We start from the raw sequence: 27,459 nt of genomic DNA, 5'->3' as shown, positions 1-27,459 counted from the left end.
TAGAAACATCGTTGCTCGTTTACCTAGAAACTATCGACGAATAAGATTCTACAGAATCTCCTCGGTCACGCGAAGAGGTCTAATCCGTGATTTGTATTGATTCCAGGTTGCAAAATCAAGGCGCTGCGAGCGAAGACGAACACGTACATCAAGACGCCCGTACGCGGCGAGGAGCCGGTGTTCGTGGTGACCGGTCGCAAGGAGGACGTGGCCCGAGCGAAGCGCGAGATCCTCTCGGCGGCAGAGCACTTCTCTCAGATCCGCGCGTCGCGCAAGAGCTCGTTGGGCGCGCTGCTGGGCGCGCCTCCTGGACCGCCGGCGTCGGTTCCCGGCCACGTGACGATTCAGGTACGAGTCCCGTACAGAGTGGTCGGTCTGGTGGTAGGGCCGAAGGGCGCGACCATCAAGAGAATCCAGCACCAGACGCACACCTACATAGTGACGCCGAGTCGCGACAAGGAGCCGGTGTTCGAGGTGACGGGTCTACCGGAGAGCGTCGAGGCGGCGAGACGCGAGATAGAGGCACACATCGCCCTGAGGACCGGCACAGGACCAAGCCTGGACGACTCGGAGCTGCTGAGCGCGCTGTGCCGCAGCGGCCTGGGCTCGATCCTCGGCTGCCTGGACCCACCAGGCTCGAACGGCTCGAACGGATCCAGCGGAGCGTTCTCCAGCAGCGGCAGTTGCAGCAGCTCGTCCAGTAGTTCCGGTGCACCTGGACTGAACGAGCTGGTGGCGATTTGGGGCGCCGGAATGGAGAGGGACGAGGGTCTGGGGGAGTCGCCGTCGTTCGAATCACAGGCAGCGTCCGCCTCCTCGATCTGGTCGTTCCCCGGCGTCGCGCTACCCTCGAGGCCGTCGCGGCCGGCGTCGGCGAGTCCAGTCTCACCCACGGATTCGCTGTTGGGCGGCGGTCGACGGGAATGCGTGGTGTGCGGCGACAAGGAGGTCACCGCGGCTCTCGTACCATGCGGGCACAATCACTTCTGCCTGGACTGCGGTAACCGGGTCTGCGAGAGCCCCGATCCCAGCTGCCCCGTCTGCTCCAGGCCGGTCTTGCAGGCGCTCCGCATCTTCTCTTAAGCGTCGCGCGGGCCGGATCGACAGACAGACGGGAGAGAGATCTCTGCAGGCTCTTTTTGCGTCGCGCGGCACCTGGTACACACAGCGGCTAAATACCAATTCTCACCATTGATATTCCCGGTACTTTGACTTTGCCGGCTCATCCAGGAACGACGGCGCTGAAGAACGCCCACCCCGAATTTTCCGTATATAGGCTCGAGCCCCCGTTCCGTTACGACCGCGGCGAGCGTATTTAAACCGCGGCCACGTTCCGGGGGACCGGACGCGCACAATGTCTCAATTCCACTGCTGCCAATACAACAAAAAAAAAGAAGGAAAGAAAAGAAAAGAAAAAAAAGTAATGACGATGTGAACAAGTAATATTGAAAATAACGCTCTTCTACGCGCCGGGAATGCCCCGATGGTCCTCGTCGCGTCGTTCCCGCCGACCGGATACAACGAAGTCAGCTTTTAAGTTCTACGAGATATATAGAACGAGAGGGAGGAAACATACTCGCTCATTCATTGTCATCGTTTTTTATATTTTTCGCCCACCTCCCTCCCATGCCGTAGAGAGAGAGAGAGAGAGAGAGAGAGAGAGAGAGAGAGAGAGAGAGAGAGAGAGAGAAGAGAGAGAGATAGACATACCGGGCTCGCAGGTCCCTCGATCATTCGAATTGGTTCGGAGCGTTACGCGCGTTCCGCGATCGAGAGCGAACAGGATTGAAACATCGGCTGCTGTTCACAGTGCGTTAACGATCGTCAACGGTAATAATAATAATCGATCGGACGGCGAGAGAAGGATATTCAGCGTTCGGCTTTGTCGTTCACGGTTGCCATCGAACTGCCGCGAAAAAATTTTGACACGACGGATCGTTTGATAGAGACACGTGGCAGAGAGTGACTGCTCATCGATCGAGACGCCCACGATATCGCGGCGTCGAGTTAGCGTTCCGCAATTGAATGACCGTTCAACCAGCGTTCTATTGATTGCAACATTGTTTCGTAACATTCCATTCGCCGGTTGCATTCAGCGTATATTTTCGTATGTTTTTAGATGCGTTCCTTTTCGAGTCGAAGGCAGCCCGGAAAAAGCGGAACGCGCGCACGAATTCGTAACAAACGTCGCCGAGACGTCTCTCGTCGACGGTGCATCGTTTAGCGGCGACGTGTTAGTTTTATACGATTGACAATCCGACGAGATTCGGTCCGTAACATTTCTTCTTCACCGTTCTTCTCGTTCGCGGTCCTTCTCTCGCGGTTCTTCCGCGTCGACGACCGTGTTCCGCGAGCACGCGACCCTGCGACTTTCATTACCCAGAGAGAGAGAGAGAGAGAGAGAGAGAGGGAGAGAGAGAGAGAGAGAGAGAGAGTAATTCCGTACGACATTACGAAACACTGTATATCAATGGTGCTTAGGAACACTGGGAAAGAACATTTTTACGAGCTCTATATATATTTTTATTTAGAAAAAGAAAAAAGAAAACAAAACGTACCTATTTAATCGCGACACGTTCCACATTTATCGCGGCTGAACGATCAATGAAACTCGCAGAGTTCGGTGCTCGTGTGCCGGAGGAGCCGGCAAGTTCGTTCGCTCCCTCGATCGTTACGCTCCACGAGGTCACCGCGGCCACGTGACCGAACGCATCCAAGATGGCGGCGCGCGAACAGCTGATCGTCTCCGATCCGAGAAACGGGTACGGCGACGTACCGAACGCGCCGCGAACGAAGATCCGCGGGACCACATGTTCTTCCTTCTCGTAACGAAATAAACATTGCGAAACGCAGAGAATCACGCGACGACGCTTTCGTACTATATACGGTAGAAAAGACAAAAAAAAAGACAAAAAAAGACAAAACCTCGCGGAGAGTCACGGAGGATGCAGCAGTGTTGGGTCACGCGGCCGCGGGGCGTGTTCGGCGATAATCAAACGAATCGGTTAAACTGCGACAGAGGAAGGTCCGTGCATCCGTCGTTGGGGAACCTTTCGAGCCGTTTTAGTTTCTTCTTCTGGTTCTCTTTCTCGTTTCTGTTGTCGATCGGACAGAAAGTTGTCGGAATTAACGCGCGCAGTTTGGTCTCCCGTCTCGTTCGGCCTGCCGCGACACCGCGAGAACGTTCGATCGGAAGCGGATCCAACGATCGATGCACCGACACGAGGACTTCCGAGACCTGCGAGCATGTCGCACATGGAACCGTAGCGAACGACTTATACCGAGATAATTAAATAACACGGACGCAACTCACACGGAACGCATCGTAAATGCCAGAAGGCGTGATCCGCCATTCTCATGACACACGTTTAACACACGTACACATACGGTATATTATGCATATATAAACAGACACGCGCGTACACGTACATACAGAACACATACACATAAACACATAGAGAGAAAGAGAGAGAGAGAGAGAGAGAGAGAGAGACGCGTATGAAATACGGATACACATACGAGAGAAGAGTATGAAAGAGATGAAGGTGACTAGAGATCACGTGTTCCTCGATCCGCCGCGAAAACTCCTTAGATTATAGTATTATTAAAGAAAAAGGAAAAAAAATGAAACGGCGTGCCCGTGTCCACCCAGCCTCCCTCGCTACTAGAGTATTATCTTACCTTTATATAAGCGACATAGCAATTGAAATAATAATAATATTAATAATATATATATATATATATTATATATATAAATATAAACATAAATAAATAAATAAATATATATGGTGTCAGAGAGAAGTCTGACGACGAGTAAGAGGGATGATATTTTATCGAGGAGATTTAGATTTTGTATTTTTCGCGCGTTTCGTCGACGGGACGACGGGTGGTCGGGGACAGCTGCACACGCCGGCCGGCAAAAGAAGTTATTATAAGAATTATATATGAAAAGAAGTAACAGACAAAAAAAAAGAGAGAAACAGGGGGAGAGTGAGAGACGTAAAAAAAGAGAGAGCGAGCGTGGTAAAGGGGGGGCGAAGAGACGACGGGGGCGTTAAGGGAAACAAAATGTTTTAACGGCGGCGCATCGCGGGAACGCGTGAACCGGCTCTCCTCTCGACCGGCTGAAAGAACGAGAACAAGAGAACGAAAGAATGAAGTCGTCGACCGATCTCCGCCAATCGGACACGGCCGACCACTCCCGTAAGTGTATTCTTCGAACCGTAGTAATAATCGAGTAATAATAACTCACACTTTCAAAGGAGGACTAAACGATGTATGTTTCACGTAGGGATCGACGACCCGTCTATTTAGATTTTCTTTGAACGAACCGTCATTATATATGTATATATATATATATACATATATATATATATATTCTATCCTATTGCATTATTACGTTACGATAGATGCGTACTCGGGCGCCTATTATACGTGTACACTGTACCGCACCCTCTCGACACGGGCCACGACGCCCGTCGTCAACCCGCGTCCTTCGAGAAAGGACGACCCACGATGTATTTTTATTTTCTTTCTCGTTTCGTTTCGAACGATGTGCCCCTTCTCGTCCTTCCTCGCGGACGCGCCTCCTCGGACGATCCTCGCGTTTTCGAGCTCCCGAAGACGCGAGATCCATCCCCGACCTCGGCCGGGAGGGTGGCCGGTACGTGTCTCTCTATGTTCTTCTATGTTCCGATTTCTCCCATTTTGTTTTCTCGCCGAGAACGTCTCGTTATCGTTCGCGGGATCCCGTTCTCCGGAAGGAGACGAGATGCTGAACGATCGACCTTCATCGCCCTCGAGCGCAACGAGCACGTTTTGACCCGTTTGTTTCGTAGGATTTCAAGGAAAAGAAATTAACCGAGGAACGAAACTGTACTAGTAGCCGTTAAGCGGGCCCCCGAGGAACAGTCCCTACGTTCGACGGTCCGACGGGCCCCTTTCTCTTATTACATATATATATATTTTTTTTTATTTATGCTGCCTAGGATTTCGAGTTTGATTCTCTTTTTGTATACACATTCATCGTTCTTCATATCTTCCCCCCCTACGTCTTCTGCTTCTACTTCTACTTCATCTTCTTCATCGTCATCATCTTCTTCTGTTTCTACATCTTCTTGTTTATTTGTTTCGTTTTCTTTTAATCGTCGAAACTTCTTGTCAATCGTTGCCATTTTTAAACGAAGATATGCTCAAGTCGCAGCTCCGAACAAGTCGAGGTGTATTATTAATACATATTACATATAAATATATATATTATATATTGTACGCGTCATCCAGTGTTCGATGGATGATGGGAAAAGAGAGAGAGGATATTTTTTCGATCGTTCGAGCCGCAGCTCTGTAATAGCGGGTGTCTCGGTAGTTTCTCAGCCAGGCTCACCCCCTTCGAGTTATATTTTTTAACGCATTTTTTTTTATCGATTGATCTACCTTATATATATTTTTTTTTACGATAAATTTCGTTGTTGGCGTCTTTGTCTTTGTCTGCCGTGTGTGTTTCTTTTCGAACGTTTTCGCACCCGCCCTCGAACCATGTAACCCGCAGCCAGCTCACCTATCGCCACTATAGTGCACACACATGCGCGCGCATACACGTACACACACACACACACGCTCGTATACCAAAACGGATACCATAAAATCATCATTCTCATTTCCCGCGTCGTTCTCATCGTTCGGGAAAATTACTGGACGATCTTCCTTCTCGTCGAAAACGAGTCAATCGATCGATCCAGACAAACAGAACGTACACACGAACAAACACATACACACGCATATATACGTTCAGAGACGCACGAACACGGACGTGCTCACAGACTGACTGTTCATCCAAACGTACCATTGCACGCGCGTGCACAACCGCAGGATTGCGCGCGGGCACGCGGGCTGAGCAAAGGATAAAACGCGTCATAAGTATACGCGCGAATGTATATTCGTATATATATAATATATTATTTGTTACTATATTGAAGCATCACTTATCTCGAACCTACAGGCGTCTCCAGTGGACACGGCTGTGCACGGTAGCGCCACACCGTTCGTTAACGATCGCGAACCTACGATGAACGTGCTTTCACCGGCATCGTTCAAAGACGAGTCCTCATGAAAGTTGGACTATAAACGAGGCACCACCGTGCTCGGACGTCAACACAATAACACACACGAACACAGCCATTTAACAAGCACGCGAGCTCAAATACTGATTGACAAACACGCTTGAACGCAATCTGAATCAATCATCCAGAATTCATACACACATTCGTACATGGACAGATACACGCGCACGTACACAGGACAAATCACACACAGACATAAACATACGAATGGAAAAAAATCTTATATTTATATATACATATATACACATATATATGTATTATAATTGACGCTCGAGAGAGAGAGAAAGAAAAAGAGGTTTATTGTATTTAAGTTCGAGGCAAAGTAAATTCTATATTTTTTCTATGTTAAGTATAAATTAGAGAGTGAGGGAGAGAGAAAGCGAGAGAGAGAGAGAGAGAGAGAGAGAGAGGGAGAGAAAGAAAGATGTGTGAAAGGTACGGTGATGACATCAGCATATATATTATATTATTATATTATTATATTATATTATATATATATTATTATATTATTATTATATTATATTATATTATTATATTATATTATATTCTATATATATACATATAAACTATATTTATAGGTATTCTCTTTAGCATCTACGTTTACGATATTACGGGGACGCTGTCGTGCGTATTTGAGCTAAACCGAGCCGAGAGATAATCGGGACGAGACGCAAGGCAAGAACAAGCGCGCGGACACGGTCGGCGTGAGCGTACACGCGTATGTAGATCATACCAGATAATCTTTCATTCAAAACTTCGCTGCATAAGTTTGATCTGATTCTCGCAGCTCGAGATCAGAGAGAGAGAGAGAGAGAGAGAGAGAAAGGGAAAGAGAGTACGTATGTGAGAGAGAAAAAGAGAGAGAGAGGGGTGAGGCGAAAGATGAGTGAGAAAGGATAGCGAAGAATGAGATATTCTAGACGAGAGAAAGCGAGATAACAGGGTATGCGTGTGCCTGCGCGTGTGCGTGCGAGCGGCACAGAGAGGATCATATAGAATCTAGAGGATCGCGGAGTAGATCGACGGGTAGAAAGGAAAAGCAAAAGCGAGGGAGGGGCGCGAGGAAGCGGACGCTTTCGAGTTTTCGCTCCTTTTTTTTACTATTTCTTTTCCTTTCCGCTTTTGTTCGGTCAGGTTTCATCCGAGGGTGAAGAAGCGCCGTCGAACGCTGGAATCCGTGTCGCGAGCGTGCACACGCGGGTCACAGCCTCGAGCGGCGAGAGAAGAGAGAGAGAGAGGAGGGAGAGAGAAAGATAGGGAGACAGGGCTCGACTTTAACGATCGGAGAAGCGAATCGGTGCAGTTTGCACGCCACTTGTATCCAGTCGCGCGCGAATAAAACCAGTGTCTTCTCGCGCAGCCACTTACAAAACGACGAGTTGAAGGTTCCCCGTCGATCCGCGAATAGACCGGAAATATATAAGTAATCGATGACAAAAGAAGAAAAACTAAAGGAAAAGGGAGGATGTAGGGTGGTGGGGTTGCCGGAGCTCGGAGCGCGTCGCGTCGACGAGAAGAAAAGAGACACGCGGGGTGTGTGCATGGGGGTTGCGGGATGAGGCAGAGCGAGCGAGCCCGATCAAGCTCGAGGATCGAGCCGGCGCGTCCATCGCATCGGGTCCGAACCACCGGGAGTTGCGCGATTCGAGGTGCTAGATTCGGTTGGAAGCGTCGAAAGCATGACAGAAGAGATCTTCTTCTTCTTCCAGCACCAGGTCTAGCATCCTTCGCGCAACGCTGACCGAGAGACCGTCTTCCGCGCACCTCGGACGAGATCCACGTTTCTCGAGGATCAATCTCTGGATCGCGCGCGAGATCGACCGACCGTCGCGTCGCGTCGCGCAGTCTTCCCCTCGAGCGAGCCGCGCGCGAGCACGCGGAAGACGAGGCCTGTGGACCCTCGGGCCCTAGGTCCCGCGGCTAGGTGGCCGGCGAAACGAGACTCAAGTTTGTCGCGAACCTCCGCTAGACTTTGGGACGACTTTGCTAAGACACACGAAAAAAGAAAAGAGAAACACATAACCGATTCACCGACGCGTCAGGGCAGCCTTCACTTTGGCCGAGGTTCCGACACATCTATCGCGGCAGAGCCGGCGTCATCGTTCCTCAGAATCGTCATCTCCGTCGGCAGGTCTGTTACGCGAGCCTACGTCACGTGCCACACAGTCTCAGCGGCCGGCGTCCGTGTGCACGTACACACGTGCTCGCGGCCCGCTCCAATTTCCCTGGCCCAGTTCTCCTCCTCCACCAGCACCACCACCACCACCAACTCCTCATCCTCCTCCAACTGCTGCTGCTGCCGATAACGTCGTCGTCGCGATCTCCGTTGTCCCGAGTTTCGATCGTTCTGGTCGCAGACGAGTCCGCCACAGCCCATCCCCCTCGGCCTACACCGATCATACCGGGGGGTCGAGGGTCCGTCTAACCTAGGGCCGCGATCTTTTCATCCGTCACGGATCCGCCGAGAGGTCGGTTTGACGCGGTGTTCCGCTTCGAGACGTTGAACCGGGAGAGTAAGACCGAAATCTTGCAGTGCCATACCGTAAATCAAAAGCGAACCGACTGTTTTGTTCTAGCGTTTATATGCGTTGTACGATCGGGATACGTTAGCTTAGCGATGTTGTTGTTCTTTTGTTCCGCCGCGTTCAACCGGACTGCTTCGAACCGTGCCGATGATGACGGCTTCTCCGACCAGCAGCCAGAGACCCGTTCCAAATCCCGAGATCGATCGACCAGACGAGGGTTCGCCCGGAAACATGTGCCGCGTATCGTCTTCCGGTCTGCTGTGTCCGTTCTGCCGCGAGGTGCGAGCCCCGACCGGCGTTCGTCCGACCGTTTAAAAAGTTCCTTTTCTTTTTTTCTTTCGCTGGATGGAACGGTGGATCGTTCAGTGGTGGTGGTCGACCATGTGTCGGGCCAGGGTGGTACTTGCAGACCACGGCTACCGCGGCGTGCGATCCTTTCTCTCCGTCGTCTTTCCACTTGATATTCTGTTGTTCTCATTTTTAAGTTGTTTTATGCGCTTTCGAGAGGGTTATTATAAATATAAGTAAATTATGTACATCGCAATATATAATATATATATATATATATATATACATATATATTTTTATAAAATATTGCACGTAGCGTACCTATTATTCTACTGTTATTTAACTCTATTTTTCGTTGTTTTATATATGAACGTATCGAAGCCTTATTTTTTGTATCGAGCAAAACGAACAAACGAAAGGGAGAGCGAGGGGGGAGAGAAGAAGCGAGCGAGCGAGAGACAGAGATAAAGAGATGACATGAAAGTTTAGTTATTGTTGTCGTTTTTCTAATTTGTTTATTTGTTGCACGAGACATGGAATATATGATATATAACGATGGAACATGACAAAATACTTTGGCTTCGATCTCTCTCTCTCTCTCTCTTTCTCTCTCTCTCCCTCTCTCTCTCTCTCTACACTTTTCTCTCGGCAATTATGACCCGCTCTCATTAGTCGCATTCCACGCACATACTGAACTCACTCGCTCTCACGCCAGTCGTTCACTGTCGCTTAACACAGTATTTTCAACTGTAAATCGTCGGGATTACTGCCAAAAGATTGATTAATCAACATCTTGATCTTCGCGTTGTTTCTTTTGGTGCTCTCACGCGCCGGCGATCGTGCGAATTCACCGATATAGATCGTGACAATAACGTCGCGCGAAGGCGACGATTCGAGCCGCCGATCGTGTTCGATCTTCTGATTTCCGACCACCTCGAACGGGACCCTGCGCGAATTTCGCGGAAGCGAAGCTTAGCTAAAAACCTGGAGAGTCGATCGGGGCCGGTCGAAGCAGAGAAACCTCGTCGGTGGATCGTTTCCCCTGCGCGCGCGCGTTCGGCATCCGGTCGTCGGTCCGCGATCTCGTTGATCCATCGACACGCCGAGAGATCGACAGGCGGGCTGCCCAACCCCATCCCGCATCACCTTGTTCCCCGCCCCAAGAAAAGCAACGAACGGACGAATCCTCGAGAAAAGAACGGGACGGACAAAGAAAAAGGACCTCGCCTCGCGGCGAGCGAGCGAGCGAGCGTGCTGTGCATTCTTCGTAGCGCGTTCACGTAGGAGGAATTTTTACCAGTATAACGTCTAAGGTTAACTAATCGTAATCGTATTAAAAGCGTAATGTTTAATGATTATTGATAGCCATTGGCTGTGACCGATAACTGCCATTTTCGTAAAAAATAAAAAAAAAAAACTAATAAAGCAAGACACGAGAGAAACAAGACACGTTCTCCGAGCAAGTCGCCGTGGAAGGCGAGGACGCGGTTACGGAATTTGCACGCGAGCGGGATCGCACGCGCGTGCACACCGACGCGCGCGTACACGCGCGCACGGTGCCGCGTATTTTTAGGAACGCGCGACGATAAGGAGGCGGGCTCGGGTTGCGAAGCGTGTCGAGGACGGTCCGACGACGGTGAACGCGCTCGAAAAAGGGTTCTTTTTTTCGGTTTCGGGACGGCCAGCGGACTTTCCGTGACACTCGCCGGAAGGACGAAGGGGGGCGAGGGAAGGTCGCGCAGGGAGGTGTGCGCACGATTGACACAAGGGTGGAACGGCCCGCGAGAATCGAGAGTGTTTCGCGCGAGGACACGTACACCCACACGACGATACATATCTCGAAGAATAATAATTAAGCATTAAGGGAGATTTCTAGAAGTTAGTAAAACGTCAGAGCTAATAAGGGAGAGAGAGAGTCCGGACGAAGGACGGGGCAGAGAGGAAAAAAATAATCGCGAAAGCTGATTAAACGGAACGAGATGATTTGATTATTATAATTATAATATATATATATTATAGGAGAAAAAGAAGCGAGATAGGGAGAGAGAGAAAAAGAAATAGATGATCGTTGTTGCTTGATTTGCCTCTATTTACTATATCATTATATTCTATTAAATAGCTATATTCGATTATTAAGATTCATTATATTCGTTTGATTACTATTGAAATTATTATGATTATTGGTCTATATATTATATATATATTTATATTTCTGCTTGTGCAGCGCGGGACCGGTGCGGTCGGTAGAGATTTTCCCGCGTTGAACGTCCGTCGACCCCCCCGATCCCGTCTTACCATTCGGTTGATCGAGATTTTCGGGTTGTTTCGCGCTAGCCGGTCACGTTCGTCGAACGACCGTCGATCGTCCACGGGACACGTCCGTTCGAGAATCGCACGGTTATATTCGAGCGGCGCGTTTCCGTCGCGAACCCTCCCGCTATAAAAAAAACTACTACTCCGACGGTCTTTGATTCTCCATTTCGCGTGCACTCTTAATTTCGCGCCCCGCAAATGCTGTCGATCGACGATGGATAGTGATTGGATATGAGTGAGATCGTTCGAATATATCTAATATATTATATACATATTATATTATTATAAATATTCTATAAATAGAGAGAGAAAGAGAGAGAGGCGCGCGCGTTTGTAAGTCGCGAGCGAAGGGCCGCGCGTTCGAGGCCGATGCTCACCTATAATATTGTACATTAATAATTAACGATCCCCTCCCCCCACAGACCCGTAATTCACCCCGTGGCCCCCTAGCAGACCCCGATTATATCGATAGAGCCTCGAACGCGGCGACGCATACTTACCCGAAATACTTATCTATCTACTTAATTACAGTAAAGAACGGAAGCGTAGCCGCGGTCGCGCGAACTGTACGCGAGCGTACGTTGTGTGCGCGTCGTCATCGATCCATCGGGACGTTCGCGTCGCGTTCCGCCACGTCGTCGTCGTCGACGTCGTCGTAACTCGCGTTGCCGTCGTTCTTCCAGTAGCATCGTCCGCTACCTCGATTCTACCGCGTTGCGTACGTCCGAGCGGATTCGATGGAATCGGGTGATCGCCGGTCACTTTCGGCCGGATCGACGAACAAAGTAAACAAGACGCGAAGCTGATAAGCGTCTAACGGGAGGCGCATCGTCGAATTTCTATCAGAGCGGCGCGGAACGAAGGATCGTCGCGCTCCCGCTGTCGTCGTCGGGGCCGTGGGATTTCTTTATAGCAGCTATAGCGCCTCGAGATTCGCGTTCACGCAGGAGAGATAAGGCCGCGGTAGTCGTTCGGATCAGAGACGTGGAGGGTTAACATGTTCATTAGAGGGTGTAGACGCCGCCGATTAGACTAGAAATAGGCTAAGAACGATTCGAACGCGGTAGAACCGAAGGGAGGCTCGACGGACAGCGGGGGTGTCGGGGATGTCTCGAGCGGGGTGCTCGAGACTTCGGCGATCGAAGCGAGATTTTCGCGGAGATCTTAACGAAAAGAGGAACGCCGGACGATCGCGCTGAATTGTGTCGCGCAGCGAACGGTACAGTCGCGGCTACGTTCAGCTGTCAGCCCACAATCTCGATCTCAAAACGGAACGCGACGAAAGGATCCGAGCCCCCTCGCGAACCGCGCGAATTCTCTCCGGTTCCCGATTCTCGGGTGACGCGGGCCATCTCTTTCATTTTCTTCTGTGTTCCTATACCGTCGCGCGACCTCGAGACTCAACGAGGAGGTTCGCGCGCGTGCCCCCGCATCGCGTATTCACCGTAAGCACGATTTTTCCTTCCCGTTTTCCGTCGAGCGGGATCGGTTTCTCCGGAGAGTGAGTTCCTCGTCGGATTCGCCGGGGCATCGGGTCTCAGGGGAGGGTGGAACGAGCAACGTTGCAACGAGAGAGAGAGAGAGAGACACGGTTTTCCTTTCTCAGACAGAGGGGAGCGCATCTTTAGGCAATAGGGGGTGTGCGTGTTTCTGCGTGTTTCTGCGTGGACGTGTGCTTTCGGCGAGACGGCTATCCGTCGCGTACGCGGCGCGATTCGAGCGAGGCAACCGCTCCGAGACTAGAGAATCAGTATTTCAAAAAATCTATATTATACATATATATATAATATGAAATCTATATTATATATATATACATATGTATATATATGAACGTAAATGTATATTATTATAATAATACTATTAACGCTATTACCGTCATGTAACAACTGGGGGTCGAAGCAGTCTCCTCGGTTCACCGGGAGAAGAACAGGGGTTTGCGAAGAAAAGCGGCGTGTGCGAGCGATAAGTGCTCGCGACAAAATGGCGGCCGGCGTCGCCGATGACGACGTTTCCCGACTGACAGACCGAAAAGACACACACGAGACAAGCGAAACGGGAGAAGCGCGTATCGAGACGAGAACGATAAAAACGAACGTCGAGGGGAAATAATTAGGATGCATATACACATATATAGATATTTCATGGGCGGGGTGGGTCGCGTGGGCAAACGGGGCGGGAAATGGAAAAAAGTACTCTTTAAAATACACTGTATCGAGTGTGAAACTCTCCAGCGATCGTATTGCAGAGGTGCATGTGTCGACGTGTAACGTATTATCACAGTTATCGCATTATTATGATTATAATTACATATTATAGATACAGATTCGTACGTGTATACGCGTATACACGTATGAATATATTGAATGTTGTGCTTAGTATTCTTTCGAGAGCCCCTGCGAGGCGACGAGCAAAACGGGGCAAAGGGAGAGAGATAAAGAAGAAAACAGAAAAATTGCTAAACTGAGAATCTTAATATATGTAGCGAGGAGTATTTTATATTCAATATTTTATTAACGCCATCATATTTATCGACATTATTATTATAATTATTATTATTGTATTCGCTGCAGCGTGTCTGACCGGAGGTGAAAAAACTCTGGACGCGCCGGTCCTCTTCTCGAACAATTGTCGCGAGGGGTCTCCTCTTCGCGCCGGTGTGTTTGTGGCCAGAATCGAAGGATCGAAACTCGTGTACTCTCTTCTCGCGGTTTCCTCGTAGGTCCGTGACACGACATGTTCGCCATTTTCATCGATCTTCGCAGTCCGACGAATTCGCGGACGAGCGGAAGGCCTCGGCTTCCGGTTCTTCGAGCGTTCTTTTTCTATCGCCGATTTCGTTCGAGCTGACATCGTCGTTTCCTTTTCTTTTCCTTCTCGAAGAGAACTCGTGGAGATCTCGATCGTGGCGATTCCTTCGGGACCGGAAGTCGTGCGTAGAACCGTCGGTTGGAACACCGTGGACGCAGTTTCTTCGTGGTCGCCGCGCTCTCTTCTACCTCTTTTTCTTTTTTTTTCTCTCGAGTTCTTCGCGATCTGTTGTCCCCGAGCTCGAACGTGTCATCGGTGTTGCGAGGCCCCGCGGCGACAGGGCGATGCCGCGGGGACGGGGAGGGTGGGCAAAGAACTTTTGGAAATATTTCGGTGGAAACCGGGTCGGTCTGGGCATTACGGTCTCTTCGACCGGGGTCGTGCTGAGAGAGAAGAGAGGATAACGGATGGGGGTAATCGGGGTTGGAACAACGACGAACCGTGTTGCGTATTATCGGGCAACGGCGATCGGTCCGGCTGTAATTAATCTCGAAACGCAACGTTAACCGAACCAGCAATAATCCGTTTGCGACTCGGTGCGCCGTGGTCGGCCACCGACCAACAGATTCCGCTCGAGCGGTGCACTAGTAGCAAACTTAATTGGCGTCTCAAGGCCACCTCCAGCCACGAACCGCGTTTCCTAAAAAAAAAGAAAAAGAAAAAAGAAAAACGCCTCGTTGTTCCCACAACGTGCCGACGCCGCGAAAATTTATCTACCGCTCGTTATCCGACAGTGTAACATTCAAAATCGACGACTGAAAATTCTTCGCAAGATCGCAATCCGGACTAATTATTTAACTTGTCGTGTAACGGTCCAACTTATCATGCAACAACTTCGGTACTTGTCTCGTTGAAACAACGTCAGAGAATCTCAATTTCATTTAACGACCAGCACGCGCCAGCGTGTCGCCTTCGCGCTTCGTCTCAATCGATGTCGGAGCCCATTTGTTTAAGTTTTTCCTTCGTCGATAGTCAAAAGCTGATTTCATGATCGTTTCACGCGCGGCATTCGCTTCATTCATCGACCTCGGTCGCTCGTTCGATCGGTTTTTCAGGCGATTGTAATATCGGGCGGAGTGGTGGGGGAGGCCGGTCGGTAATTCGGAGCGACCAATTAAATCTGATCGGTGCCGGGACGGTGTTCTCTGGTTCGTTGTTCTCCGGCGAGAACGCGGCCGATCCGTCGTTGTTCCATCGTTTCGTCGAACGACGAAGTATCATCCGGGTTTGCCCGACGATATTATGGCTCATCCGCAATCGAATCGTGAACAACGGTAACGGAATGCGAGCCACGCGATATACACAGGTACACAGACACCGATATCCCATATGCATGCACGCGATCATTACGGACACATGTACACATATACAGATCTCACTACACCGCAGCACAGAGGGATAGAAACTCGAATATTGTATGTATACTAATTAACGACGATATGACTACTATTACTATCTACTATAAATATATATATCGAGTAATCTACGCGTAGCTGTAATCGTAGTAACCACAGGGCCGAGAGTGAGACAGAGAGAGAGAGAGAGAGAGAGAGAGAAAGAAAGGGAGAGAGAGAAAGGGAATCGGAGAGAGAGAGAGAGAGAGAGAGAGTGAGCGAAAGATAGAGAGAGAAAGAGAGGGGGAGAGTGAGATTCATACGAAAGTTATTTTTGAGGGAGTGCAAGACATACTCGATGAGAACGACAGTGGGGGAGAGGAAGGATCGAATGAAAGGGAACAAAAAAGGAAATTAATCATGGGACGACTGAGTGCGAGCGAGAAAGAGGAAGGATGCATGTATCAAACGAAGAAAAAAAAGAAACGATATAATAGAGAAGCTACGAGTTTATTATTTTCTATATTTTTTTATGTAATTTTACGACACATGCGATAATATATTATAATATTATTATTATTATTATTATTAATTATTATTATTTTATTATTATTATTATTATTATTATTATATTATTATGAATATTTTAATATATAATATGATTTTCACACACCGTGTACTTATGTTTTCCTTCCTGTGTTCTTGACCGGTTGTTTAAACGTTTTGTGTTTGATTGTTTGTCGTTGCACCGCGAAACAAACTGATTGTCGTTACGACGAAAAATGTATCAATGAATATAGTCGAAGATAAAAAATTTATATATTATATATATATAGATATATATATATAGATATGAATTATATATATTATATGAATCTTGTATACATGTAGCGGTTAGAGAAGAAGAATTTTTTAATCGGTTTCGATTCGTTGCCGACGATTATTCTGCTTTCGACGCGTCGATCGAGAGCAAATAAAAAAAGAAAAGAAGAAAGAAAATGAAAAACGAGAATCAAACACACGACAGCCCGGCTATCCTATTTTTTTTTTTATTATTACTACGCAAAATATTTTATCGACATTATTCTTATTATTACGAATTATTATTAAGTTTATCGCTATCATTACAATATAAATGACGTATATGAATTGTCACTGATATTATAGTTATATTACTATGCATACAATTATCATTAACGCCTGCGACAATTAAACTATCGAATAACGATCTATGAACTGTTCAGTGGTAAGATCCGAGCTACTTATCGAAAATGGAAGAGAAAAAAAAATGAATAATAATAACAAAAAAAAAACGCATATTTTACCCCGTAATATATTTTTGTCGGATGATTTTTTATATTTATATAATATATATTATAATATATACGTATATATTATTATTATATATTGTACGACCGAGCATTCTCGAGAGGATAAATCTTGTAACGTCGAAGCGCAAGCCCGAGACGACGGATGTCAATTCATGGTGCACTGCTGACGTCCCCGTCGGCTGCGATCCTACTTCCAAATCGTTTATTTTTATACGATGCGAATAGAACTTGTGTTCTCTCCTGTTCTTTTAAATTAGAACGTTGCGGCACAGGACGTCGTGCTTTTCCTTTGTACTAATATTCGGACTGCGAACGAAACGAACGCAAAACAAGAGAAAACAGAAGAAAATGCAAAAAAAAAAGAAGAAGAACCGAGAAAATAGTAATAATATAAAGACAGAAAAAGATACGAAAGAAACGAAGGGAACGATTATTATCCGCGATCCGTCGAACCGAATAAAAATCTTCGAGAGAGAAAAAAAAGAGCAATCGAGATCACGAACGGAAACACGCAAAGAGAAACAGAGATTAATTCGATATTGTGGTCTAAATGTTGTAAGGATACTTACGCGAAGCGGTACCAAATATTTTATTAAAATCGAACACACGTACATACACACACACACCCACCCACACACACACATATATATATATATTTACAGGCGAAAAGCAGGCAAAGAGAGATTAAAAATAAAAAAAGAGAGAGCAAGGAACGGACAGTAAGAAAAACACGTACACACACGCATACATCTACTGGAAAAACGAGTTTAATAAAATGTTACGTGATTTTTATATACATCGACTGTTAATTTCTCATTTTTTCATTCATATGCTTCTCTCTGTTTTACGTTGTCCCGGACTTCTGTCACACTTCTCCCCTGTCTCTGTCGTTCTCTGTTCTTTTTTTCCTTCCCTCCGAAACTGCGTCGAACTCGAACCAGCGCATCCAGAGATCGGGCACCGGTTATCGCGTACAACGTTCGCATTCGCGTCTTCCCGAATCATCGTTTCATTTCCGTCGGGAACGAGGTCGCCCGGAAGCCTTCGTAATTCGGTACGGACTTCATTGTTTCCCGTTATTTTTCGATATCGTCGCCGGGTCGAGACATTTTTTCCGCGTCGTTCCGGGTCACTTTTTCATCCCGTACCGTCCCGGACGGTCGTCCGCACGGTTTTCGGGGTTTATTAATTATTCGTTTACCCGTCAGACCCGTAACAATTAATCATCGAGCCGTCGAGGGTAGAGCGAGTTAGTGTGCCCGCCGAGGGGTTTCGTGAGCAACGGCACGGTCGCCAGGGGTCGCGTGTCCGTGTCAAATCGGGAAATCACGTCCACGTTCCATTGCCTTCACATAGTTACATTTTCGTTCGTCATCCTTGCGCCCATTCCGGCCGTGGTATCCCACCTTTTTAAAAGCCCAAAAGATTCGCCATCGGCCCTGACATCATCGATCCAGGGGTCGAACGAAAATGTTTTCATACTCTCCTCGATTGCCTTTTCTTTTCATTTTTTCCCAACCAATCGCACCCAGTTTTATCGATTCCATTTACTCACGTTGCTTTCGTCACGAATGATTTCCGCGAGCCACGAAAAATACCGCGGTCTTCGACTCGGTCCTGTATAAGATCGTTGGTTTCGTTTCGTTCCCGAGCGGAGGAGCTAATCCCAACGAGCCGTTTCATTTAATTCTCAACAAATACAATCTCATCGCGCCTGTATCGTCGCATACGTAACATTCGCGAGATACTTTCAACCATTTCACAAGACTCACTCGACTCGTCCACGCGAAGCCGCTCCAGTTTCGAGGAAAAGATTGCAGTCATCGGTTTACGGGCAAGTCGGCCCACGTGGCCGACACACGTCCGCCAAGCGTCGAAGCGCACGCCCTCGGAAACGTGGAAAGATTACACACATGCTTCGAACGATACCTGAAACGAGTCTTTCCCCGGAAGGTCAAAGAACACGACATTTCGGCGGCGCCGAATGAGATCGGGGTCGGAACAGCTCTCGGCGCTGATACCGAACGATCTATTCTCAAACCGATGGTTCCTAATTTTCTCGTCGATACGCGGCCGCCCGTTGGCTGCCGAGGCATTCAATGGCATTTAATCGTAATATTCCGATTCGAAAGAAATAACGACCACGTGGTGTTCGCAATGGCCGCCACGGTCCTAGGGGTCGCGTGTCTTTGCGCCGACCAATGACCGGACGCGCGCGGGACAGGAGCGTGCCGCGAAAATTAGCCCGCTCCGCTTCGGCCCCTGAATCGGCTCGGTCGCAAGGGCTGTTGCCCGTTGGGATGGCAACGTCGCATTGCAGCGTTGAGGCTGCGGTCGATGCCGTCGCCGCGATGGTGGCGGCGTATCAGCGTGCGAGGTTGCCGTTCCTCGACACGTTCATGGCCTGCCTATCCTTCTCTCTCTCTTACTCTCGTTCTCTCTATTTCCCTCTCTCTCTCTCTCTCTCTCTCTCTCTCTCTCTCTCGCTCTCTGTACCTTTCGCAAAAATATCCTAATTTTTCCGTTAACGCGCGTTCTATTCTTCTACCGAGCACGCGAGAGCACCGTAACCGGTGCGCTATCAGGACGAACCGTCATCGAAATCGAAAGTTATTAATAACCGTGCCCTGCGGCGGTGTGTTTGACCTCGCCGAGTTCGAAACTGGGTAGCTTACGCTCTGAAACGATGCCAAGGAAACTCGCTGCTCTATTCGTCCCTTTTGTGTACCGTCGCCTTTTCCATCGGTCCATCGAGTTACGCCGATGACCACCGGAACCGGCGAACTTCTAACGAGAAGGCTCGGAGCAGGATCGATCCGTTTCTTCTTTGTCTGTGCGCTTTCTTCGGCCGGCGCCTTCCGCAGCATCTAAATTCGGCCTCGGAAAACTGGTTCCACCATTTCCATGGAAATCCTGATATTCCCGCGATAACGGTCGGCTCGCAACGCCGGCTGCCATTTTCTACGGGAGCTTCTCGCGCGTCCGTTTTCATGAAACGAACGTTACCCCGAATGGCTTCGTTGTTGTACAACGTCTCGCCGTCTATCTCACGAGACAGGCTCGACGCGGAAGGTTCGTCGTAAAGTGTACTTCGGGCATCGTAAGCTTGCTCCATTTCTCGCAACCGTGGCATACGTACGAGAATCAAAGCGTCGCGTGCTCGCCGGATTTCGCAACATTGTTTCACACACGGTTTTTAAGAACGCGGGGGGAAATGTTATCGGCGCGGCGCGCGTGCTTCGGGCGTCGGATGCAAAACCGGAGGCCGGGGTTAACCTTTCGCGGCGTTAACCTTTCAATTATTTTCAAAGATCGTCCGAGAGAGTGGGTCGGGTTTAAATTAGACCCGGTGAGCAAGTAAATAAGCTGCGGAGGGAATAGGACGGCGACGGGCAGCGGCGTCCGGCCGGGCCTGTAATATCGCGGAGGCGGCGGACGCCGGCGAAATTGAGGAAGAGAGACGCGAAAGAAAAAAAAGAAGAAGAAGAAGAAGATCGGACCGATTCTATTCGAGCGACTCGGCGGTGGCACCGTTCCGGCGAACATGACCGGTCGGCTCACCCCTTCGGCCATCCCTCTTCCACCGTCGCGCCACCCCCGAGCTTCGACTTTGTGCTCTCGGCAGCCTCCGTTGCTCCGCAGTAGATCGATAACGGCAACCGCGCTCTCGTTCTCGCACGACTCGTGCTCTGATATATGTAGAAGCCGGCACACGTTGCTGGAAAATCGCGGAGAACGGGCTCTCTCCACCGGCAGGGGTTGAACAGAGAAAAGACGCGGATGGCGAACGGGGCGACGGTGGGGGGGGGGAGGGTTCGGGGAAGGAGAGACACACGCGGCTCTAGCATCTCGAGGCCGTTCCCAGGGCTGTAGCCGACCGTTTCGTGCCCGGAATTCGTCGTTCGGTTTTTCTCACCGGGGAAAATTGTTTTATCGAGCGACTCGCGCGTTTCGTTTATCTCGCTCGGATGGCACGGCCGAGCGGTGGCGGCGTGTAGCGCGTGGATCACGGTCTCGTTACGTAAGAGAGAGAAGAGACTGACTATGTCTTCGATGTAACATGTACTCGAGGAACGGGAATCAATGTCGTCGGACGAAGCTAAGTGTACAATATCGCGTTATCTTAGACGAGCTAATGCAACAACACCGGTCGGAAGTATGAGATCGGCCGGGGATAAATGTGCGACGTTCTCTCGCGGGCTCCTGGTCTCAAGTCCTGTTAGTTTGCACGAAGAACGGCCGTCCCGGGCAACGGTATTCCGCGAATAGTAGGTGATCCGAAAGGAGAGAATCCGAACCATCGATTATTCCCGTATTCGGAACGCTGATTCCTATTTTCCAAATTCAGAGCGGATTCTCGCCGCGTCCGCGAACAGCGAGCCAAGAGGATTTCATACCTTCGGCCCCCGTAGAATAAATTATGATAATTCTGTGCGCGGGACAAGAGGTTCTTCTTCGAACAATTCTCTTTGTCGCGCAACGATCGAATAGACTCTAGCTGTTGCACCCTCTCCAGAATTTGCTTTCCGACCGTATCTAGCGATACTTCGCACCTCGACCCCTCCACGATTAATATTTCATGCAGGCTGATCCTCGACGAACGACTATGTAACTTCCCGGTATAGTCCCGAGACGAAGATACGAAAGCGCTTTTTTTTCGACTCTCGCGGAACAACGGGGTCGATCAAGAGCCTAGATTTAGATGTTTAACGTAAGGAACGATCGTAATATCGGTGTGTGTCACGGAATCCCCGATGATATCCTTGCTCGCGCGAGGAGGAGTCTGGCGGTGTGCGCGTTCTTCACCGTAGGCGAGGATTTCGAGTCGGCCGTTGCCGTCAGGGTCGAAGGGCAGGGTAAAGGTTCATCGATGTTATCCCCGATTCTTTCGCCGACGGATTTTTCCCAGGTCCGGGTCTCTCGTTAGGATGCAGCGGCGTCACGGGACGCTTCCATTCCGTTTTCACGATCGGCGGGCCGCTGCGCGATGCTCAATCACAATCTGGATCGTCCGATGATCCGAGCGAAGCCCTGCAACGACCACGGCTTGCCCCTGCGAAACCTGTAATCGCGATCTCCCGTGGACCCTAAGACCGGATATACTCGTCCACCCGCCACGTTTTATTAGCAGACTTTGTTTCTGTTGCGCAACGCGGTTATCGTTGCAGCAGCAGCAGCAGCTTCGCATCGGCAACGAAAACTTTCGTATATCCCACAGCTGTCGCATCTCGCTCCTAATTATTTTCATATGCATCCATTTTTCGCAGTTGTCATTCCGTATTGGAAAATGTCGGCGCTCCCCTTCCGCCATCCGCGCGTCGTTCGCTTCGCTCTGATTCGCTCGGAAATTCCGGCGAGCTCATTGGCCGCGATCAGCGTCTCGGCCGCATACCTTAATTAAAACATCCGTTTACGCGCGACAAATATTTCCATCGCGATTAGACGCAACCCCCTCCCCGTTCATTCTATTTGCTCGTTTAATTCCGAGCCACGTAACTCCGGCGAGAGTCTTCGTCGTCCATTACCCGCAACGACCTACGACACTTTTGATTTCGACGCTTTCCAGGCCACGAGACTTCGCATTTCTTTTTTTTACCAACGCACCCTATCCGGCGGATCGGTGCTCCCTCTTTCCCCGGCTCCTTTAAGGGCGCGGAATGTCGCCGGGCAGACAGGAGGGACGACACAGGGCGTAACTGTTTTGCGAGACTAGTAAATGGTTCGTCGTTCCGTCCCGCTCTCTCGCCCGCCCAGCCCCCGTTATTTCTCCCTTTCTTTTCCACCGTGCATCCCCCTTTTCTTCTCTTGTTGGCCCTCGCCGGCTGTCCCTCTCGTCGCCGATCCTCTCTTTCTCTCCTCTCCTCTCGGTCGATAGCTCGTGGGGGTCGCGGAGACGCGGCGACGCCCTGCTCGACCACCCTCTTACAACTTACCAGTGACTCTCAATCCCGATCAAATCGATGATCGACGAGTGTCGCGCGTAATTATCTCGGAGCGCCGATTCGCAGCCGCCGTAGGTAACCCCGAGGATCGCGTTTTTCGGATCGTCCCGGAGGCTCGTCAGCCGAGGGACTCGTTTTTCTTTTTCGAGGATCTTTCGGAGCCACCCTCGACCACTTTCTCGTCCACTTGTCCTCGCTAGGTTTTGTTCTACCGTCTACCGAGAAAGGTGTTCTAGAATTGTGTCTGTCCTGCAATAGATGATACTACTTGAACCGTGGCTGCAATGGGAAACTCTCTTGCGAAACTTATCTCCGTCTGGTAACGGTCTGTCTGCTCGTCGCACGCAGTGGTTCTCAGTCCAAATTATTTCGCGAATCGGGTTGGCCGGTGAGCAATGTCTGGAGTAAGAGGACGTTCCTACTGCTTTTCTTCTTCTTTTAAATAAAAGCCTACCGATAACTTATAAAACGCTCGCGCAGCTCAAAAGACGAGGTTTCAGCGTGCGATCGACGAAGAGGTTCGTTGTACTCGTGAAATCTTCTTCGGTACTGATTTCGATATGGAAACGAACAACGAGGCGCATTCTTTACTTTCTAATTACTAATTTAGTAATTAGTAAGTAAGTAGTAACTTAACGTAAACTTCTTTACTTTCTACTTATACTAGTCGTGATTCTTTACTTTCTAATTACTAATTTAGTAATTAGTAAGTAAGTAGTAACTTAACGTAAACTTCTTTACTTTCTACTTATACTAGTCGTGATTCTTTACTTTCTAATTACTAATTTAGTAATTAGTAAGTAAGTAGTAACTTGACGTAAACTTAAAGTAACTTCTTTACTTTCTACTTATACTAATCGCGCTTCTTTACTTTCGCGAAGATGAAGAAGCGGGCTGCGAAGAGTTGGAACGATTTAAAAAGAAAATCAAATCATCGGTTCGCTCGACGAAGAATAATCCATCCCGGCGGATCGTTTACGCTTGTTCCGAGACGATAATTTTACGGCCAACCCGATGCACTGTGAAATTTGTTGGAAACAACCTTAGTTTCCCGCGGACGTTGACTTCGCCGTTCAATGTCGCCGATTCGCGTCGGAATATTTTTCCAGCGGCGCGCGGCGCTGTTTACGGGACAAACAGCCGGAACATTTTTTCGCGGCGCAGGTGCTACTGAACGTTGAACAAACGGAACGAGGGTTGCCACTTCCTACCCGTGTCCGCCCCGCCGAAGATAAATCGAATTTTTGTCCCAGTTTGTCGTAATTCATAATTGATCTTTCCGTTCCGCGGCCGTCGATGCGACGAGAACAATATTCGGAAGCGATTATTAACAACCCCCTTGACGCACTTCGACGAGTCCGACTCGTCATGAAGATTTCTAGTAATTTCTGGTAATTTCTAGTAATTTCTAGTAATAACCTATCGAGCATAGATGATTCTATCCTTTAAAATTGGAATAAAATTCGAATATATCTCTTGGCATCGATGTTCAAGCATTCGAGTAAAATTTAGGCACACGATAGGCATCGATTTTCTTTCGCTTCCAAGAAATTATTGCGATCGAAAAATTTCTAGTCGAATTTCTGATCTTCTAATCGAACAAAATGGTGTGTCAAGGGGTTAACGCGCGACCGTTTTGGTCGATTAACCGGGATCCGTCGCGTGCGCGGCCGTTTCGCGTTTTTCCTCGCGACCAGAACAATCGTTTGCTGGAGCGTGTCGATACCGAATCATCGTCATCATCGTGAACCGAGCCCCCCCCCCCCCCCATGGCCGCGTCACTGTCCAGATTCCGCTAATGAGAGAGGAAGGATTCAAAATGGAAAAAATTAATATATAACGTATAGAGGTATATACATATGTATGTATATTAAACGACTAAAATCGAACGATTCGAACGACGGATCGGCGATGATCGCGATCGTCGACGGTCCCTCGGTCGGTCCACGCGTTCACGGAAGTATTCACGAGCATTACTAGGTATTAGATAGACACTCGATACTCGCGGTACGTTGTCGATCGCATAGAATTTAACGCACGCGGTTCAGAGCCAAAAAACAGAAAAATTGTGAAAAGAAAGATTCGCTATAACGTAGCTGGCTTGCAGCCAGAGATATCCGAGAGGTGCGCTGAAAAAAATGAATTTAATATTAAGCGAATACATGATTATATATATATTAAACAAAAAAATGGATATATATATATATATAAATATGAAACAAAAAATATATATATATATTAAAAAATTACATATTATGTATGTAAATTATAAGGCGAGTATTACATAGATATTTATATATACATATTATATATATATATATATGATTATTACATCATAATTATTATTATTATTATATAGCATAGAGCCGTGACCTCTGGTGAAAACGAGGTTTTTTCTATTTTATTATGATAACGATCATAGACGATAGTAGATTTTGTCTGTGCGACGCATTTTCGACAAATGAAATTATAGGGAGATAATGGGGGAGAAGAAGGAGAGAGACAGAGAGACGAACGTACGCAGATATGATAGAGCGAACAGAGTTGTATTTGACGTGTTTTGGAAATTAACGAAGGAGAGGGGAACGGAACGGACACGAACTCGAGTCGCATACGACACACACGTCGCTCACACAGGAACACAGACATGTACACACATTTATATGTAAAACTGTATCGATCCAAATGCATCTACGTATATATTATATATCATATTTAAACATTCATGAGTCATTTGAAGGGCAGGCGTTAGCGCGGTAATCGCGATGGTTCACCAGCGAGAACTTAAAGAAAAAAAAGAGGTATTTACGACGAGAGAAGCGAGAAAGGTTGAGAGAAAGAACGAGAGAAAGGGAGAATATGAGAGTGAGAGAAAGATCGAGTGAAAGAGTGAGAAAGGGAGAGAGAGAGAGAGAGAGAGAGAGAGAAAGAGAGTGAGTGAGCAAGTTTGAAACACGTGCGATATTAATCTCGAATTAATTAACGAGTCGAAAGAGAAAGTGAGCGACGTCGATAAGGAAAGTAGACTACCGAGGGAAAAAGGAGGAGGGACACCTGGGAGAACGAGATCTGCTTAACGAGAGAGAGACAGAGAGAACGAGTGGGAGAGAAAGAAGCCGGAGAGAATGCGAGAGACACCGAGGGAGCGCGTGATAGAGAATAATAATTAATTTTATACATTTTCGTGAACGTTGCGAAATGCTCAAACAAAAGAAAATAAAAAAGAGAGAGAGAGAGAGAGAGTGGAAGGGAGAGAGAGAGAGAGAGAGAACAAACAAACAAACAAATAATAAACAAAAAGAGAGGAAAGAGTGAAATCTTATCTGTCGTATAATTAAATGAACTGGCGCGTATGGCTAATTTCAAGTTGGACACGTGATTCGCGTTGGGCTCGGATCGATCGGGCTTGATCACCGGCGTTCGAGAAGGGTCTCGGCGAACGATGGCGGACTGAAAAGGGGGAGGCTCGAGCACGCGAACAGGCCGGAACCCAAGAAGAGACACGGAAACGGCAACGTCTGCGCCGGTAAACGCGAGAGCCGCGTTTAATCGAAACATCCGAAGATGTTCTTCGTCGCGACGGGGATCGTTGGCTCCTCGACGACGATCCGGAACACCGTAAACGAACGACGAATCCCAGACGACGAGGTCGCAGAACGAAATCGGCTGGCTCTTCGAGGTCATCGGACCCTCGCCTCGACGACCTTTGCCGCCGTTTTCTGTCTACTCCCGCGCGAACTCGAGGGCGACTTGTGCTACGCGAAAGAACGCAGAACGACGCCGAGGATAAATTCTAAGTCCAGCCCGCGCCGTTTTCAGCGTGACACCGTTTCGGTGTCTTCTCCGCGCGCGGAATTAGGGAAACCCGAGCGTCCGTGGCTGTCGGCGAACGATCGCCGCCATTTCGTCACCGCAGCCCGCCATGTCGTCGTCATCGCGCGACTCCGCGGAGCCGCGCTCTTCGACCCTGGAACGATGGGACGGACCGATCCGCGATAAGGGGTCGCGTCCCCGAAGATCGAGAGCGAGGGGGATGATTTCGTAACGACTGGTTCGTTCTGCGCCGGCTGCGACCGCGATGAATCGGGACGGGCGCGTGATTGCCAACCGTTTGGCAACGGCGGACCTTGCTGTGGCCCCAACAAACGCACAATTTAAGGAAAGAGCTACGGAAACGCTGGACGACCGACGTGCGCGAGCCTGACGGTGGGACGAGACAGTAGGGGGGAACGTCGACAGGTATTATTCGGTACGTTCGTCGAATCACTCTTGCACGCTGGGGATCCCGAGATGATGGAAACGAGGGAGAGAGACGGGTGACTGTCACGGAGACGGAGACGGTGAGGAGAGGAGAGGGTTGATCGAGATTGTAGAAAGAGAACGGGAAAAGAATACGGAGCGAATGATAGGAAGGATCACGGTGAGGGGAGATGGAACAGAGCGATTGAAAGATGAGAAAATTATGAATACAAAATATTAATACCTAAATGCCCGGTTTATTTTTATATTTATTTTTCGATCTATGAAACGTTATAAAAGTTTAAAAGTAATATTTAAATCTAAATATATATGACGATAAATATTATATACCTACGCTCTGTGTATGATACATAAATATATATTATATATATTGAATTATGATTATTAACGATAATAATAACGACGGATGATTTAAGTATTATCCAGGACTGCACCGTATTGTAATTGGTACGATCCCATTATAGATTGATATTAACCGCGCGTAACGCTTCCCGAGGTAAACGGGAAGGTTACGTCCTAATTACGTATTCCTACCCCTA

General features: G+C 48.5%; 1 protein-coding gene across 1 annotated transcript in view; it reads left to right on the top strand.

Annotated features, from left to right (window-relative positions):
- Window positions 1-27,459, top strand: part of LOC117223081 (RNA-binding protein MEX3B) — a 129,712-nt gene that overhangs the window by 85,885 nt on the left and 16,368 nt on the right. The window contains exon 2 of the mRNA XM_033475210.2: window positions 107-27,459. This exon is cut by the window's right edge and continues 16,368 nt beyond it. Coding sequence (XP_033331101.1) covers window positions 107-1,083 — 977 coding nt within the window. The 3' untranslated portion in view covers window positions 1,084-27,459. The remainder of the gene's footprint in view (window positions 1-106) is intronic.

The sequence above is a fragment of the Megalopta genalis genome, chromosome 4 (assembly GCF_051020955.1).
Source record: "Megalopta genalis isolate 19385.01 chromosome 4, iyMegGena1_principal, whole genome shotgun sequence".
Taxonomy (NCBI): Eukaryota; Metazoa; Arthropoda; class Insecta; order Hymenoptera; family Halictidae; genus Megalopta; species Megalopta genalis.
The sequence above is the reverse complement of the archived record's forward strand: the minus strand, read 5'-3'. Positions and strand labels throughout refer to the sequence as shown.